The sequence below is a fragment of the Anser cygnoides genome, chromosome 7 (assembly GCF_040182565.1).
Source record: "Anser cygnoides isolate HZ-2024a breed goose chromosome 7, Taihu_goose_T2T_genome, whole genome shotgun sequence".
Lineage (NCBI taxonomy): Eukaryota > Metazoa > Chordata > Aves > Anseriformes > Anatidae > Anser > Anser cygnoides.
Window position 1 is genome coordinate 4,025,001 of NC_089879.1, and position 16,480 is coordinate 4,041,480.

The 16,480-nt window shown below is 55.6% G+C and overlaps 3 protein-coding genes across 8 annotated transcripts in view; 2 read left to right on the top strand and 1 right to left on the bottom strand.

Moving 5' to 3' along the window:
• The window catches only part of LHPP (phospholysine phosphohistidine inorganic pyrophosphate phosphatase), an 89,018-nt gene that overhangs the window by 42,789 nt on the left and 29,749 nt on the right, over positions 1 to 16,480 (bottom strand). The window contains exon 7 of one of the 6 annotated variants that reach the window (XM_013185808.3): positions 8,880 to 10,528. The exons of the other annotated variants lie outside the window; for them this stretch is intronic. Within the exon in view, the coding sequence (XP_013041262.1) occupies positions 10,525 to 10,528 (4 nt within the window). The 3' untranslated portion in view covers positions 8,880 to 10,524. Of the gene's footprint in view, positions 1 to 8,879; positions 10,529 to 16,480 lie in introns of those variants that run through there. 6 annotated transcript variants of the gene reach the window in all.
• LOC136791234 (inositol 1,4,5-trisphosphate receptor-interacting protein-like 1) lies at positions 491 to 2,448 on the top strand. Its single transcript, XM_067000401.1, has one exon. It carries the CDS (start codon positions 517 to 519, stop codon positions 1,429 to 1,431), a length of 915 nt encoding a protein of 304 aa, XP_066856502.1. The 5' UTR covers positions 491 to 516; the 3' UTR covers positions 1,432 to 2,448.
• Positions 5,566 to 6,566, top strand: LOC125182262 (inositol 1,4,5-trisphosphate receptor-interacting protein-like 1). The gene has a single exon (XM_048059456.2). The coding sequence runs from the start codon at positions 5,592 to 5,594 to the stop codon at positions 6,504 to 6,506; it is 915 nt and encodes a 304-aa protein (XP_047915413.2). The 5' UTR covers positions 5,566 to 5,591; the 3' UTR covers positions 6,507 to 6,566.

Consider the following 16,480-nt stretch of genomic DNA (forward strand, 5'->3'; position numbering starts at 1 on the left):
TGGGACTGAGGGCGCGGCCGGGGGGGCTGTGGCGGGGGCGGGGGGCGCAGGTGACATCACGGAGGACGTGTCACAATGGGGGGGCTGCTATAAAGGCAGCAGCGGGCAGCGCTGCCGCACTTTGGCCTGAGCCACTGGCGAGGTGAGTGACGCGGGGGCAAGGCTGGGCTGGGCCAGGGCCGGGGCACGAACGCCGGCACCCCAAGGGGCCGCTACGGCTGCGGCGAGGGCCCAGGCGCTCGGGGCAGGGCTCGTGGCTGTCGCCGCCGGCTCTGGCCGCGGTCCCTGCTGCCTCCCACCTCCCTCACCCCTTCTCCTAAGCGACCCCAGGGGCCTGCGGCGCCCGCCCCAGCTCCCTCGGCGGTCAGCCAGCTCCCACCCGGCCCCGCTGACCCCCTTCTCTCTCAACATTTCCAGACCATGGTTTCGGCACTCTTCTTCGCCTGGACGTTCCTGGGCTTAATTCATAGCCCACAGAAGGTCAGCGGAGAACTGGATGCGGCTACGAATGTGCGCATGCAGCAGCGTGCCGAGGAGCTGCAAGCGCGCATGATGCAGCTGCTGCTGCAAGTGGAGCAGAGGGACCGGGAGCACGGCTGGGCGCGTGTGGGAACCCTGCTCCCGTCGGTGCTGCAGCACTGGCAGTTCTGGGCCCTGACCGCAGAGCTTGTCCTCTTCGTTGTGCTCTGCCGCGTGGGCATGAAACTGTGCCGCGAGCTGCGCGGCGGAAACGAGGCGGCCATCTCCGGAAGCGAGGAGGACGACGACTCTGAGGAAGACCCCACTGATGCTCTGGATGCCCACGGATTTGTCAACGGGTACCTGCAGTGGCCGGTGAGGAACCTGGAGGAAACGTGCAAGCTGGTGGAGGACCTGGTGGACAACCTTCTCTGCGCCTGCCAGAGCCTCCCCGGGAACAAGTTCATGCCGCGGCTGCAGCCACCCGTTGGGGTGGGCAGCGTCTCCGGTCCCACCGAGAACGACACCGTCTACCGCCTGCTCGTGCCCCTGAGCCCACCCCCCGGGCACACCTTCCACCCGGAGCTGGGCACCGACGGGGAGACGCTGGCCAGGAACTCCTGCCTCCGCGTCGACCTGCAATGCACGTGCACCCGGGAGCGGCTGCTGGGGGACGTGCTGTGCTTCCTCCACCGTCCTGAGGAAGACCTGAAAAATCAGGACCCAAACCTCCTGGACACCCTCTGCTGCGGCTCCTACTTGAACGTGCGGAAGACGGCAAAGTGGTTCCAGGAGCTGGTGGCAGAAGCCTGGGCGGCCGTGCCTCAGTTGTCCCAGCTGCAGCTAACGGTGCTGCCCTCCGCCCGCTTCTGCGAGCTCAGGCTGACCAACGCCTCCGAGGAAACCCTCTCCGTCCAGATCATGCTCGGGGTAAAGCTGGACGACTCGGACACCTTCCTGACCTTCGAGTAGTCAGAGGCCGTCGTTAGCAGCAGCCCGAGCTGCCCGCAGAGCTGCGCTGTGCCAGAGCTGCACTTCTTCAGGAAACACCTCGGCGTGCTGCATCCTGTTAGGCACCGACTTGCCACCCGTGACTTGAAGACAGCTGTCACCCACCTCCTGACCACCATCCTCGTGGCAAGCATGCACAGGAGGGATTTCCAGCCCCACACCAGCGATGATTTCGGTGGCTGCAAAGCTGACTGAGCGACACCCTGCTTGCCACATGCCCCAGAGCCGAGCACGCTGGCCACGGAGAAGACGCTGCTCGGTCGGGAATTGCTCCTCCGTGTCCTCTCCACAGCAAAACCACCCCTGGGGGAGGCACACCGCTCGCAGCTGAAGAGACCGCTGCAGGGAAGCTTCAAGCAGAGACTCCTCTTTCCACCTGGACTGCGACCACCCGGGCTCCTGGGGAGCGTCCACTCGCTCCAGGAGCTCTGACCTCTGCACAAATTGCAATATATATTGCTTCCTTGAACAAATGCTTTGTCTATGAGTGTCTGTACCACGCCTGGTCAGCAAAGGCGAGCATGAGGTGCTGACAGCTGGGCTGCCACAGCACCGGGGAGCATTTGGCTGAGGAGCTGCTTCCGGGGGCTCCAACTGCGCTCCTTGTGGAGCTACAGCTCCGTGCCTGGCCTGGCTCCTCCAGCAGGAGAGTATTTCAGGGCTCCGCTCTGGGAATCAATGCATTAGTGCTTGTATTTAAGGGTGGGAGGGACACAGGGGAAAATCACTAGCAGCATATATAGGTAAAGGACACCGCCACACACAGGGCAGCAAGGGAGGAAGGAGCTCAACACCACAATCGTGAATAAAATAGCTTCACGGAAGATCCTGTCTGAAAAAATTATTGACATTTTTCCTCACAGGCATGGGAGGAACGAGCGTCCGGCAGTGCCGGGCACCTCCCCTCCCACACAGCCTCATCCCTGTCCAGAAATGTCTCCTCTGAAGCACTGCGCCGGCACTGCAGGCACACGGACCGGCCAGGGAGAGGCCCCATCCCATCGGCGCCTGCCCCTCTGCTCTGCCTCGCGAGGAAGCTGTAGGCTGCGATGAGGTCTCCCCTCAGCCTCCTCTTCTCCAGGCTGAACAGGCCCAGTGACCTCAGGCACTCCTCGAACGTCTTCCCCTCTAGGCCCTTCACCATCTTGTAGCCCTCCTCTGGACACTCTCCAACAGTTTCACACCCTTTTTCTGCTGTGGTGCCCAGAAGCGCACACGGTACTTGGGCTGAGGCCGCACCAGCGCAGAGCAGAGCGGGACAAGCCCTTGCCTTCCCTTCATCGACTGGATGGGTGATCTTATCATAAAAGGAAATCAAGTTTGTCAAACGGGACCCACCCCTCACGAACCCACGATGGCTGGGACCTATGACTGCCTTGTCCCCCAGCTGCACTTCAATAACGCCCAGGATAGATTTCTCCATAATTTTACCAGGCACTGACGTGAGACTGACAGGCCTGTAGTTGCCAGGGTCTTCGTTCTTGCCCTCCTTAAAAACTGGCACAACATTTGCCAGCTTCCAGTCAACTGGGACCTCTCCAGATTCCCAAGACCGTTGAAAAATAATCGCGAGAGGTCCCGCGAATAGGGAATACAAGCTTATGACAGACTTTTGCTGGGCGCTCCTGCATGCAGGACGCTCAACACTGCAGTCGCGAATAAAATAGCTTCATGGAAGACCCTGTCTGAGAAAATTATTGACATTTTTCCTCACAGGCACGGCAGGAACGAGCGTCCGGCAGTGCCAGGCACCTCCCCTCCCGCACAGCCTCATCCCTGTCCAGAAATGTCTCCTCTGAAGCACTGCGCCGGCACTGCAGGCACACGGACCGGCCAGGGAGAGGCCCCATCCCATCGCCGCCTGCCCCTCCGCTCCCCCTCGTGAGGAAGCTGTAGACTGCGATGAGGTCTCCCCTCAGCCTCCTCTTTTCCAGGCTGAACAGGCCCAGTCACCTCAGGCACTCCTCGAACGTCTTCCCCTCTAGGCCCTTCACCATCTTGTAGCCCTCCTCTGGACACCCTCCAACAGTTTCACACCCTTTTTCTGCTGTGGTGCCCAGAAGCGTACACAGGGAAGGGCAGGGGGAAGAAAGGCCCCGCAGCTCACAGGGCCGAGCCACAGCACAGGGCAAGGCCTACATCATGCTTTTGTCACAGAAGCATGGCGTGAGTGCTGCGTGCTGTTGGCAGAGGCTCACGGAAGCTGCCTTTAGTGTACAGCAGCGGGTGCTCCTGGTGTGATCCACCCGAATGCTTTAGCATGGCACACCTCGTACGAGTGCCTCTCTTCCGAGTTGGAAGGGACCCACAAGGATCATCGAGTCCAACTCCAGGCTCCACACACGACCACCCAAAAATTCAGACCATATGACTGAGAGCGCAGTCCAAACGCTTCTTAAACTCCAACAGGCTTCCTGCTGTGACTACGTCCCTGTGGAGCCTGTTTCAGTGCGTGACCACCCTCTCAGTGAAGAACCTCTTCCTGATGTCCAGCCTGAACCTCCCCTGTCACAGCTTGACACCATTCCCTCGGGTCCTATCGCTGGTCACTAAAGAGAACAGATCGGCGCCTGCCCCTCCGCTCCCCCTCGTGAGGAAGCTGTAGGCTGCGATGAGGTCTCCCCTCAGCCTCCTCTTCTCCAGGCTGAACAGGCCCAGTGACCTCAGGCACTCCTTGAACGTCTTCCCCTCTAGGCCCTTCACCATCTTGTAGCCCTCCTCTGGACACTCTCCAACAGTTTCACGCCCTTTTTCTGCTGTGGTGCCCAGAAGCGCACACGGTACTTGGGCTGAGGCCGCACCAGCGCAGAGCAGAGCGGGACAAGCCCTTGCCTTCCCTTCATCGACTGGATGGGTGATCTTATCATAAAAGGAAATCAAGTTTGTCAAACGGGACCCACCCCTCACGAACCCACGATGGCTGGGACCTATGACTGCCTTGTCCCCCAGCTGCACTTCAATAACGCCCAGGATAGATTTCTCCATAATTTTACCAGGCACTGACGTGAGACTGACAGGCCTGTAGTTGCCAGGGTCTTCACTCTTGCCCTCCTTGAAAACTGGCACAACATTTGCCAGCTTCCAGTCAACTGGGACCTCTCCAGATTCCCAAGACCGTTGAAAAATAACCGCGAGAGGTCCCGTGAATAGGGAATACAAGGCTATGACAGACTTTTGCTAGGTGCTCCTGCATGCAGGACGCTCAACACTGCAGTCACGAATAAAATAGCTTCACGGGAGATACCGTCTGAAAAAATTATTGACATTTTTCCTCACAGGCACGGCAGGAACGAGCGTCCGGCAGTGCCGGGCACCTCCCCTCCCGCACAGCCTCATCCCTGTCCAGAAATGTCTCCTCTGAAGCACTGCGCCGGCACTGCAGGCACACGGACCGGCCAGGGAGAGGCCCCATCCCACCGCCGGCACGGCCACCGGCACCCAGCCACCGCTGCCACAGAGGCCCCGAGGCCAGCACCAAGGCAGACACGAGGAGCACGGCGCCCACGGGCTCCATCACCCAAATTTCTTCCTGCAGATGGCCCCGGGGGCTCCCTTAGGCCGTGCGAAGGGAGCTCGGGGAGCTCCGGCGCTCAGGCGACGCCAGGGCCTGGGTGGGACTGAGGGCGCGGCCGGGGGGCTGTGGCGGGGCGGGGGCGCAGGTGACATCACGGAGGACGTGTCACAATGGGGGGGCTGCTATAAAGGCAGCAGCGGGCAGCGCTGCCGCACTTTGGCCTGAGCCACTGGCGAGGTGAGTGACGCGGGGGCAAGGCTGGGCTGGGCCAGGGCCGGGGCACGAACGCCGGCACCCCAAGGGGCCGGGCTGCGGCGAGGGCCCAGGCACTCGGGGCAGGGCTCGTGGCTGTCGCCGCCGGCTCTGGCCGCGGTCCCTGCTGCCTCCCACCTCCCTCACCCCCTCTCCTACGCGACCCCAGGGGCCTGCGGCGCCCGCCCCAGCTCCCTCGGCGGTCAGCCAGCTCCCACCCGGCCCCGCTGACCCCCTTCTCTCTCAACTCTTCCAGACCATGGTTTCGGCAATCTTCTTCGCCTGGACGTTCCTGGGCTTAATTCATAGCCCACAGAAGGTCAGCGGAGAACTGGATGCGGCTACGAATGTGCGCATGCAGCAGCGTGCCGAGGAGCTGCAAGCGCGCATGATGCAGCTGCTGCTGCAAGTGGAGCAGAGGGACCGGGAGCACGGCTGGGCGCGTGTGGGAACCCTGCTCCCGTCGGTGCTGCAGCACTGGCAGTTCTGGGCCCTGACCGCAGAGCTTGTCCTCTTCGTTGTGCTCTGCCGCGTGGGCATGAAACTGTGCCGCGAGCTGCGCGGCGGAAACGAGGCGGCCATCTCCGGAAGCGAGGAGGACGACGACTCTGAGGAAGACCCCACTGATGCTCTGGATGCCCACGGATTTGTCAACGGGTACCTGCAGTGGCCGGTGAGGAACCTGGAGGAAACGTGCAAGCTGGTGGAGGACCTGGTGGACAACCTTCTCTGCGCCTGCCAGAGCCTCCCCGGGAACAAGTTCATGCCGCGGCTGCAGCCACCCGTTGGGGTGGGCAGCGTCTCCGGTCCCACCGAGAACGACACCGTCTACCGCCTGCTCGTGCCCCTGAGCCCACCCCCCGGGCACACCTTCCACCCGGAGCTGGGCACCGACGGGGAGACGCTGGCCAGGAACTCCTGCCTCCGCGTCGACCTGCAATGCACGTGCACCCGGGAGCGGCTGCTGGGGGACGTGCTGTGCTTCCTCCACCATCCTGAGGAAGACCTGAAAAATCAGGACCCAAACCTCCTGGACACCCTCTGCTGCGGCTCCTACTTGAACGTGCGGAAGACGGCAAAGTGGTTCCAGGAGCTGGTGGCAGAAGCCTGGGCGGCCGTGCCTCAGTCGTCCCAGCTGCAGCTAACGGTGCTGCCCTCCGCCCGCTTCTGCGAGCTCAGGATGACCAACGCCTCCGAGGAAACCCTCTCCGTCCAGATCATGCTCGGGGTAAAGCTGGACGACTCGGACACCTTCCTGACCTTCGAGTAGTCAGAGGCCGTCGTTAGCAGCAGCCCGAGCTGCCCGCAGAGCTGCGCTGTGCCAGAGCTGCACTTCTTCAGGAAACATCTCGGCGTGCTGCATCCTGTTAGGCACCGACTTGCCACCCGTGCCTTGAAGACAGCTGTCACCCACCACCTGACCACCATCCTCGTGGCAAGCACGCACAGGAGGGATTTCCAGCCCCACACCAGCGATGATTTCGGTGGCTGCAAAGCTGACTGAGCGACACCCTGCTTGCCACATGCCCCAGAGCCGAGCACGCTGGCCACGGAGAAGGCGCTGCTCGGTCGGGAACTGCTCCTCCGTGTCCTCTCCACAGCAAAACCACCCCTGGGGGAGGCACACCGCTCGCAGCTGAAGAGACCGCTGCAGGGAAGCTTCAAGCAGAGACTCCTCTTTCCACCTGGACTGCGACCACCCGGGCTCCTGGGGAGCGTCCACTCGCTCCAGGAGCTCTGACCTCTGCACAAATTGCAATATATATTGCTTCCTTGAACAAATGCTTTGTCTGTGAGTGTCTGTACCACGCCTGGTCAGCAAAGGCGGGCATGAGGTGCTGACAGCTGGGCTGCCACAGCACCGGGGAGCATTTGGCTGAGGAGCTGCTTCCGGGGGCTCCAACTGCGCTCCTTCTGGAGCTACGGCTCCGCTGCCTGGCCTGGCTCCTCCAGCAGGAGAGTATTTCAGGGCTCCGCTCTGGGAATCAATGCATTAGTGCTTGTATTTAAGGGTGGGAGGGACACAGGGAAAAATCACTAGCAGCATATATAGGTAAAGGACACTGCCACACACAGGGCAGCAAGGGAGGAAGGAACTCCGTGCATCCCGGCTCCGGGCGCTGGGAGACGAGGGTTTGGTGTGGGGGACACGGACGGGAGTGTTTTGTGAGGGACTGCGCCCCAAAGCGAACACTCAGCAGGGCTGAATTCACGCTGCGAGCACTACCATGCAGCGTCTTTATCTGAATGTCACTTGACAATGCGTGCAGCCGTGCTGGGGGTAAGCAGCGCCCCTGGTTCCAGCCCTCAGCCCCGCTGCCTGCTCCCGTGCTTTCGAAGAGGCTCCACTTTAAATGATGATGTGCATTAAAATGCTGCTTTGTACAAAGTGCCTGTATCATGAAACTCGGGGGCTGCTGAGAGCAGGGGTGATTAGTCATGTCACAAGTCTGGGAAGGGGCTTTTCAAAGCACAAGCCCATTTGCTGCGGTAAAAGAGGACTCCCCACATCTCTGCAGAGTTAAAAGATGACAAATGTCCTCTTTAAAGATGAGCGTTTGCTAGAAGGTCTCAACCAGCAAGGAAGAATAAAGAGCTCTGCCTGCGAGAATAAAAGCCAGCTCTTGTATCGTGTGCAGGGCTGTCATTTCTGGCAGCTCCATTAACGCCCCACGAAACCACGGGTCTGCAATCAAGCAGACGCCCTGCACCAGGACGGGCATTCACTGCTGCTTTACGCGAGATATACTCCGGCTGGTAAGGATGCGAACATCACGTGTAGCTCTCACCAGCTGAGAAGCGCGACAAATTCCAGCGGGCATCAACACGGAAAGGTGGAGGTGTCCTTGTCAGAAGAGCACAGGAGTCAGCTGGCAGCATCCAGAGGGAAAATGGTGGCAACTTTTGCAGGAGATCTGCCTACTATAGTTTTTTCTTTTTTTCTTTTCTTTCCTTTTCTTTTCTTTCCTTTCCTTTCCTTTCCTTTCCTTTCCTTTTTTCCTTTTTTCCTTTCCTTTCCTTTCCTTTTTTTCTTTTCTTTTCTTTTCTTTTCTTTTCTTTTCTTTTCTTTTCTTTTCTTTTCTTTTCTTTTCTTTTCTTTTCTTTTCTTTTCTTTTCTTTTCTTTTCTTTTCTTTTCTTTTCTTTTCTTTTCTTTTCTTTTCTTTTCTTTTCTTTTCTTTTCTTTTCTTTTCTTTTCTTTTCTTTTCTCTTTTCTTTTTTCTTTTTTTTCTTTTTTCTTTTTTCTTTTCTTTTTTTTCTTTTCTTTTCTTTTCTTTTTTCTTTCTTTTCCTTTTCTTTTCTTTTCTTCTTTTCTTTTTCTCTTTTTTTTTTTCTTTTCTTTTTTCTTTTTCTCTTTTTTTCTTTTTCCTTTTTTTTCTTTTTTCTTTTCTTTATTTTCTTTTCTTTTCTTTTTTTTCTTTTTCTTTCTTTTTTTTCTCTTTTTTTTTTTCCTTTTTTTTCTTTTCTTTTTTTTTTCTTTTTTTTCTTTTTCTTTTTTCTTTTTTTCTTTTGTTTTTTTTTCTTTTTCTCTTTTTTCTTTTATTTTCTTTTCCTTTATTTTCTTTTCTTTTTCTTCTTTTGTCTTTTCTCTCTTCTCTTTTTCTCTTTTCTCTTTCTCTTCTCTTCTCTTCTCTTCTCTTCTCTTCTCTCTCTTCTCTTCTCTTCTCTTCTCTTCTCTTCTCTTCTCTTCTCTTCTCTTCTCTTCTCTTCTCTTCTCTTCTCTTCTCTTCTCTTCTCTTCTCTTCTCTTCTCTTCTCTTCTCTTCTCTTCTCTTCTCTTCTCTTCTCTTCTCAGCATTTGGCTGAGGAGCTGATTTCGTGGGCTCCAACTGCGCTCCTTGTGGAGCTACAGCTCCGCTGCCTGTCCTGGCTCCTCCAGCAGGGCAAGGAGAGTAGCTCAGCACCCTCCTCAGCGCCGCATGTTGCCGGTGTGCTGTATGGAGTCTGAGGGGGGGACTTGTGCAACCCGAGGCGAACCACGCCCTGGGAGCCCGACGGCACCCATCACACCCCGTTGACCATTTGGGCCCAGTTCAGACTTATCTAACCGCTGCTAACACTGCAAATTAAAGGCATCCCAGAATGGATATAAGAAGGAAATGCATGACCATTTTGGATGCTCTGTGGGCAGGTGGGAGGTGCAGCAGTCAGGCTCCCAGCCCCGCTCCCAATGAGCGAGGCCACTCACCAGTTTTAGGGAGTTTAAAGCTGGCTGGCGCTGCCCAGGACACTGAGCCCATTCAAAGCCCCGGCCCAGCGGGCTGAATTAGCTCATCTGTTGGCAACCTGCAAGCGAGCGGGGCTGAGGTGTAACCATACACGCTGCTGACAATGACTGAAAACCACAAACAAGTAAGAATCGTAATAGTTACAGGGCAATGTGTGAACATGAGTCACGCCCAAGCGTCAGCTGCGAGCTACCTTCATCTCCACCGACGAGCACTGCTTGCTGCTGGAGGGGGCGGAGGGGGAGCTGTGCCCCTCAGACACCCCCCTTTTCTCACATTACTCTGTGTCTTCCTGACACTACACAAAACAAGCACTCGTGTATGGAGCCATCGTAGTTTTGCAGACCTGTAAGCTGGCATCGCCGGGTGCTTTATTTTTAACTCCGGGCAAGTCACATCGTGTCTTCCCAAGGGCACGAAAAGCAGCCACTAGACCAAGCTCAGCAGAGGCAACTTCAAGGGGAGCACTCCCCACACCTTGTTTTTCCATGGTGAAAAGGCCACCTGCCTGCAGCAGAGCCCCCTGCACAGCTCCAGGACCCCACTTTCTGCCTGTGATCACCCCCGGCTGCATGTCCCCATGCCTGAGCACACGGCCCTTCAAGCATCTCCAGAGCACAAAAAACATGCTGGGGCCTAGCCAGCCGCTCGGGTTTGTTGGCTAAACCCACTCTTATCTACCTCGAGGTAGAGCAGAAAATAAGCGGCAGTAAATTAGCCTCCAGGTAAGCCCCAAGCAGTTGCAGGCCAGGCGGCATGGCACCGAAGCACAAATTGCTGCTTGTTTTGTGCTTGCAGGGCGCAGGCACAAGGTGCTGCCCCAGAGCAGCCGCTCCTGCGCCTGTTTACAGCAGCAGCCCCAGCCAGAAGACAGATTAAATTTCAGATACTGAATCACTTGCTTCGAGGGAGTTACATCAGCAGCTCATTTGGCCTGCTTCTCTCTTGTTTGTTTGCTTCTTTCTCTGAAACGAACGCTCTGCTTTGGTTTTCTCGGAGGAGTTCCCCTTCTGCCGCGCTGCTCACTGGGCTAGTGCAGGGCTCCGCCGACCGGGATGACATTTAGCTACGGGAGGAAAACAGGCAGAGAAGAGGAACCTGCGTTTTAAAAAAGGAAACCTCTAGTGAAACCGCAATTGTGCAGCTGTCCCAGCTCTGCCACTTCTGCAGCACGCTTCAACGGGCTCGTTAGCATTTTTTTTACAGAAATAAAGCAGTCAGCTATCGGCGTGGTGTTCATCGCTGCTGTCGAGCGCTGAACAAGCTAATACGGCTTGGCATCCTGCAAGTGACAAGTGTTGAGAAACGCTGCTGTGCTCGACCAGCTCCCATGACTGTTCTGCTGAGGAATTTTCCTGCTGCAACGTTACATTGGCACTGAGAAGAGGCCAGGAAAGATAAAAATAAACGCGAGCCCGCTTCCTGTCCCATCTCGTAAGCTGTGCTCGTCAGGCTGGGGTCTAGCAGGAGGTGGAGGTGGGCCTGCCCTCCAGGGGTGCTGCAGGTCCCTGCAGGTCCCGTGGGCCAGGCAGCTCCCCGGGACACCACGGGCGCCTGCAGCAAACCAGGCACCGTGCAGGAGGAACACGCTCACTGGAAACCTTGGAAAGCCCCCGAGCTGCCTCCTTTCGGCCATTCCAGCCACCACCAGCGTTTCTCTCAGCTCACGAGTTAGGTATCTGCAGGGAGGAGAGAAACACAAACTTTTTGTACCAGCAGCTCGCCAGCCTCAAGTTGCCACGGGCTCTGCTGGTACCCATCATACAGACACGAGTGCACCCAGCACTGAGCCCTGGGGGACTCCACTAGTAACTGGCCTCCAACTGGATTTGACTCCATTCACCACAACTCTTTGGGCCCGGCCATCCAGCCAGTTTTTAACCCAACGAAGTGTACGCCAGTCCAAGCCAAGAGCAGCCAGTTTTTTGAGGAGAATGCTGTGGGAAATGGTGTCAAAAGCCTTACTGAAGTCAAGGTAGACCACATTCACAGCCTTTCCAACATCCACCAAGCGCGCCACTTGGTCATAGAAGGAGATCAGGTTCGTCAAGCAGGACCTGCCCTTCATAAACCCATGCTGACTGGGCCTGATCGCCTGGTTGCCCCGAAGTGCCACGTGATGACACTCCAGATAATCTGCTCCATGAGCTTCCCTGGCACTGAGGTCAAACTAACAGGCCTATAGTTCCCCGGGTCTACCCTCCGACCCTTCTTGTAGATGGGCGTCACGTTTGCTAGCCGCCAGTCGACTGGGACCTCCCCCGATAGCCAGGACTGCCGATAAATAATGGAAAGCGGCTTGGCCAGCTCCTCCGCCAGTTCGCTCAGTACCCTCGGGTGGATCCCATCCAGCCCCATCGACTTGCGTACATCCAAGTGCTGTAGCAGGTCGCCAACCATTTCCTTGTGGATAGTGAGGGCCACATCCTGCTCCCCATCCCCTTCCACCAGCTCAGGGTACTGGGTATCCAGAGAACAACCGGTCTTGCCGCTAAAGACTGAGGCAAAGAAGGCATTGAGCACTTCAGCCTTTTCCTCATCTTTTGTAACTAAGTTTCCCCCCGCATCCAGTAAAGGATGGAGATTCTCCTTAGTCCTCCTTTTTGTGTTGATGTATTTATAAAAACATTTTTTGTTATCTTTAATGGCAGTAGCCAGATTTAGCTCCAGATGAGCTTTGGCCTTTCTAATTTTGTCCCTGTACAGCCTCGCAACATCCTTATAGTCCTCCTGAGTAGCCCGCCCTCTTTTCCAAAGATTATAAACCCTCCTTTTTCTCCTAAGCTCGAGCCACAACTCTCTGCTCAGCCAGGCCGGTCTTCTTTTGCGCCGGCTCGTCTTTGGGCACATGGGGACTGACCGCTCCTGAGCCATTAAGATTTCCTTCTTCAGGAGTGCCCAGCCTTCCTGGACTCCTTTGCCCTTCAGAACCTCCTCCCAAGGGACTCTGCCAACCAGTGTCCTGAACAGCTCAAAGTCAGCCCTCCGGAAGTCCAAGACAGCGGTTTTACTGGTCCCCTTCCTGGCTTCGCCAAGAATAGAGAATTCTACCATTTCGTGGTCACTCTGCCCAAGACAGCTCCTGACCACCACATCTCCCACCAGTCCGTCACTGTTTGTGAACAGAAGGTCTAGCGGGGCACCTCCCCTGGTAGGCTCTCTAACCAGCTGCGTCAGGAAGCTATCTTCCACGCTCTCCAGAAACCTCCTAGACTGCTTTCTCTGGGCTGTGTTGTGCTTCCAGGATATGCCTGGGAAGTTGAAGTCCCCAACGAGAACAAGCGCTGACGATTTCACAACTTCTGCCAGCTGCCTGTAGAACTCCTCATCCATCTCCTCATCCTGGTTCGGCGGTCTGTAACGGACCCCCACCAGGATGCTTGCCTTGTTGGCCTTCCCTCTGATCCTAACCCATAGGGACTCAACCTTATCAGTCCCAGCCTCAAGTTCCACAACATCAAAACACTCTCCAATATAGAGAGCCACACCACCACCCCCTCTGTGCTGCCTGTCCCTCCTGAAGAGCCGATAGCCAGCCATTGCAGCACTCCAGTCGTGGGAGCGGTCCCACCACGTTTCCGTGATAGCAACCAAGTCATAGCCTGCCTGCTGCACGATGGCTTCCAGTTCTTCTTGTTTGTTACCCATGCTGCGTGCATTAGTGTAGATGCACTTCAGTTGGGCCATTGCCTGCTCCCCCGGCCTTGCCATTGTTCCCCCTGGCACAGCTCCAACAAGCCTTATTTCAGCCCTGTCCCCCTTCTTACCCAGTTTAAAGCCCTCTTAATGAGCCCTGCCAGCTCCTGGGCTAGGATCCGTTTTCCCCTTAGAGATAGGGACCCGTCTGCGGCCATCAGGCCGGGTGCCAAGTAAAGCGCCCCATGGTCAAAAAAACAAAATTTCTGTGTTGGCACCAGCCTCTGAGCCACGTGTTAATCAGGTGGGCTTTCCGTGTCCACTCTGTACCCCTCCCTGCTACTGTAGGGATGGACGTAAACACCACCTGTACTCCTGCCCCATCCACTAAAGGTCCCAGTCCCCTAAAGTCCCTTTTGATAGCCTTCAGGCTTCTCTCTTCAATATTATCACTGCCAGCCTGGACTATCAAAAGCGGATAGTAGTCAGAGGGGTGAAACAGGTTGGGAAGCTTTCTGGAAACATCCCTGACCCCGGCCCCAGGGAGACAGCAGACTTCCCTATGGGTAGGGTCAGGCTGACAAATAGGGCCCTCTGTTCCCCTGAGAAGGGAGTCGCCTACAACAATTACCCTTCTGTCTTTCTTGGTGGAGGCAGTCTTGAGGCATGGAGTCGACCTCCTCGCCCTAGGTATCCTCCTGGGTAGACTTTCTACCTCATCTTCACCCACCGGTCTCTCAAGCTCTAGGGCCTCAAACCTGTTGTGTACAGGCACCTGGGAAGGTGAGGGCAGTAGGGCAGGCGTCGCCTGCGAGGTCGAGCAGGGACCTGTCTCCATTCCTCCTCAACTCCTAGGTCCCTTCCCTCTGCCTGACAGGGCAGGGGGTCCACCCCCATTTGGGGTGTCTCAGCCTGGTACCTCTCCTTCAGGCCCTGCAGGGAGTCGCCCCACCAGTCTATCTCCCGCTCCCACTCCCTGATAGCCCTCAACCTCTCCTCCTCCCTGAGCTCTGCCACCAGGCGGACCAGGCCGTCCACCTGCTCGCACCTCACACACGCGGCGCCTCTGCCTCCCTCAGACGGCAGCGACAGGCTCAGGCACTCCCTGCACCCAGAGACCCGAACCGCCGCATTTTTGAGCGGGCAGTCAGTCTGGGTGCCTACAGACTTTCTAAAGAGAGTGCACTGCAGCCCAGCTAAGGGTCGACAGCCGTTAGAGGAGTTGTTCGTATGGGCGTGGGGGCAACGTTCTGCACCCCCTTCCCTCCCTGCTCACCCTGCCGCGCCACCCCCTTCTGACGCGGCCGCCCTGTTTGTTTGCCCGCCCTGTTTGCCCGCCCTGTTTGCCCGCCCTGTTTGCCCGCCCTGGTCGCTCCCTAGGGGCCGCTTTTGAACGGCCGGGGAGGGGGCGCTGCTGGCTCAGCAAGCAGCAAGGACTTAAAATCTTCTCCCAGGCCGTTCGTTCCTACAGCACCGGAGCCCGAAACTGTAATTTCTGTCTGGGCTTTGTGAATATACTGGGGAAAATTAAGGCTGCCGTCAGATGAGCGTTAACTACGCTAAAGAACTGCAGCATTAACTCCGAGCTTCCTCCGCAAAGCTGATTCAAAGATTACAGTAACCCAAGTGTGGTCAAGACGCCGATATACACACGTGAAGCTCCTCACATGGACAGAACAAACCGTGATTTGAACACGTAATAAGTGGTGACTAAGTCCATGCCTTCGGATTTACTGCAATCAGCTGTCACACCACAGGAGAACCGACTTGCTGACACTAGATGTCAATAAACATTACTTAAGACACTACCATAAATTATAATGCACCATCTATAGTGCAAATACGGGTTGGAAGCCTTTCCATTTAGTACTTGAAACAGGCTTAATTATCAGGGCTGCGAGGCCATCCGAATGCCTCTGGTTCTCTTTCAGCATAAAGGGAGTGCCTCTGTGCGTTAGTTCTCATTACGCACGTCTGGTATGCTCCATCAAGAGCCATGAAACACGAAGCTAATACATTTGTTCATCTTGGCTGTGGTTAGTAATTCAGGGAACAAGAAAGCGAGGGTGGGAGGGATGCTGCTCCTGTTTCAAGATCTTTGCAGAGCAGTAAGATGCGACTGTTCCTTTGCAAAACGTGTCGTGAGCTTTCATTTACTATTACAGGCTGTGACAGCTGTGAATTTATCTCTGGGTGGAAATTTGCTTCTTAGAATCGTTTAATAACTTCACTTAGGAGGTTGTTATAAAGACCCACCCCTGTTTTTCTGAATCCTTAGTCAGTTGATGATGTCAGCCTGAAAGATCTTCCTCTGTCACAACTTCTGTCTTGATCACATCTGGCAAACCAATTTCCTTTAAATCTCTAAAATTCTGTATGTTTTCTTCAATCAGATAAGAGGAACAGCTCACAAGCCACTTACTTAATAAAGTCAGGACAATTATTCTCAGAGGATAATTATAAAGCGGGGAAACCGAGGAAGTGCAACGTGAAGTAACTTGACCCGGTTCTCCCAGAGCACAGTGGCAGAGCTAGCAAGAGATGGCAGCTGTCCCGGGCCTCTTTTATCCCTGCTCTACCTTTTACGTGTAGTATTATGAGAGAGCTCAGGGATGTCGCGCAGGCCAGCAGGGACAGCGGGTACTTCTGTGAACGGTCCTGGCTACCCCGCACACCAGCTATGCGAAGGTGACACCGAGAGACGAACACTGCCACCTCAGGGTTATTTCCGAGTGCACAGCACAAACTCTGGTACAGTCAAGAAATGCCACTGCAAACTTCTGTCTACAGCCAAACTTACTCCAAACACCTCCACTTTGGTATCAGCATGGAAACCGAAAGAGCACGATCTCTGGATATCCACAGTAACCGCTGCAAAGGCTTTCTTCTGAGTAGAGCTCATTACCTATAAATCAAACCCTGTAAACAACAGCAAGGAGAGAGGTGGAATTCTTCTGCCCTGTCACAAATCAGTCTGATGCACTGACGTATCTGAAGGCTGTTTCTGATTTCATGGGGAGACAGCTGGAAGAGCCTCAAAGTAATTTTTCTCTGCTTTAACTTGCACACTGCAAAGAGGAACAAGAGCATTAAGTGGCGTTGCAGAATCAATAGTTATGGCGGAATTTATTGGTTTGATGTCAAGGCCAATTAACTGCAAGTGGAATTAGCACATACCCTGTGCAGGAAGACGAGTACGTGTTCTGCCCTAGATCAGAAAGGTGTTGGCTACGAAGGTGCTCCACGCAGGTGTGCACTGAAACGTCTCAATTAGCACCACTTTTCCCACATTGCTGGAAAACCTAATGCTGTTTTCTCCCGGTACACAGGAGTCCGCAGCACAGACCTGATCTGCACAGTGTGGCAGGAAGGAGTGACTGAG

Bases quoted from the DNA above. Each gene is read 5' to 3' on its own strand.
- LOC136791234 (XM_067000401.1), top strand. From the start codon at position 517: ATGCAGCAGCGTGCCGAGGAGCTGCAAGCGCGCATGATGCAGCTGCTG.
- LOC125182262 (XM_048059456.2), top strand. From the start codon at position 5,592: ATGCAGCAGCGTGCCGAGGAGCTGCAAGCGCGCATGATGCAGCTGCTG.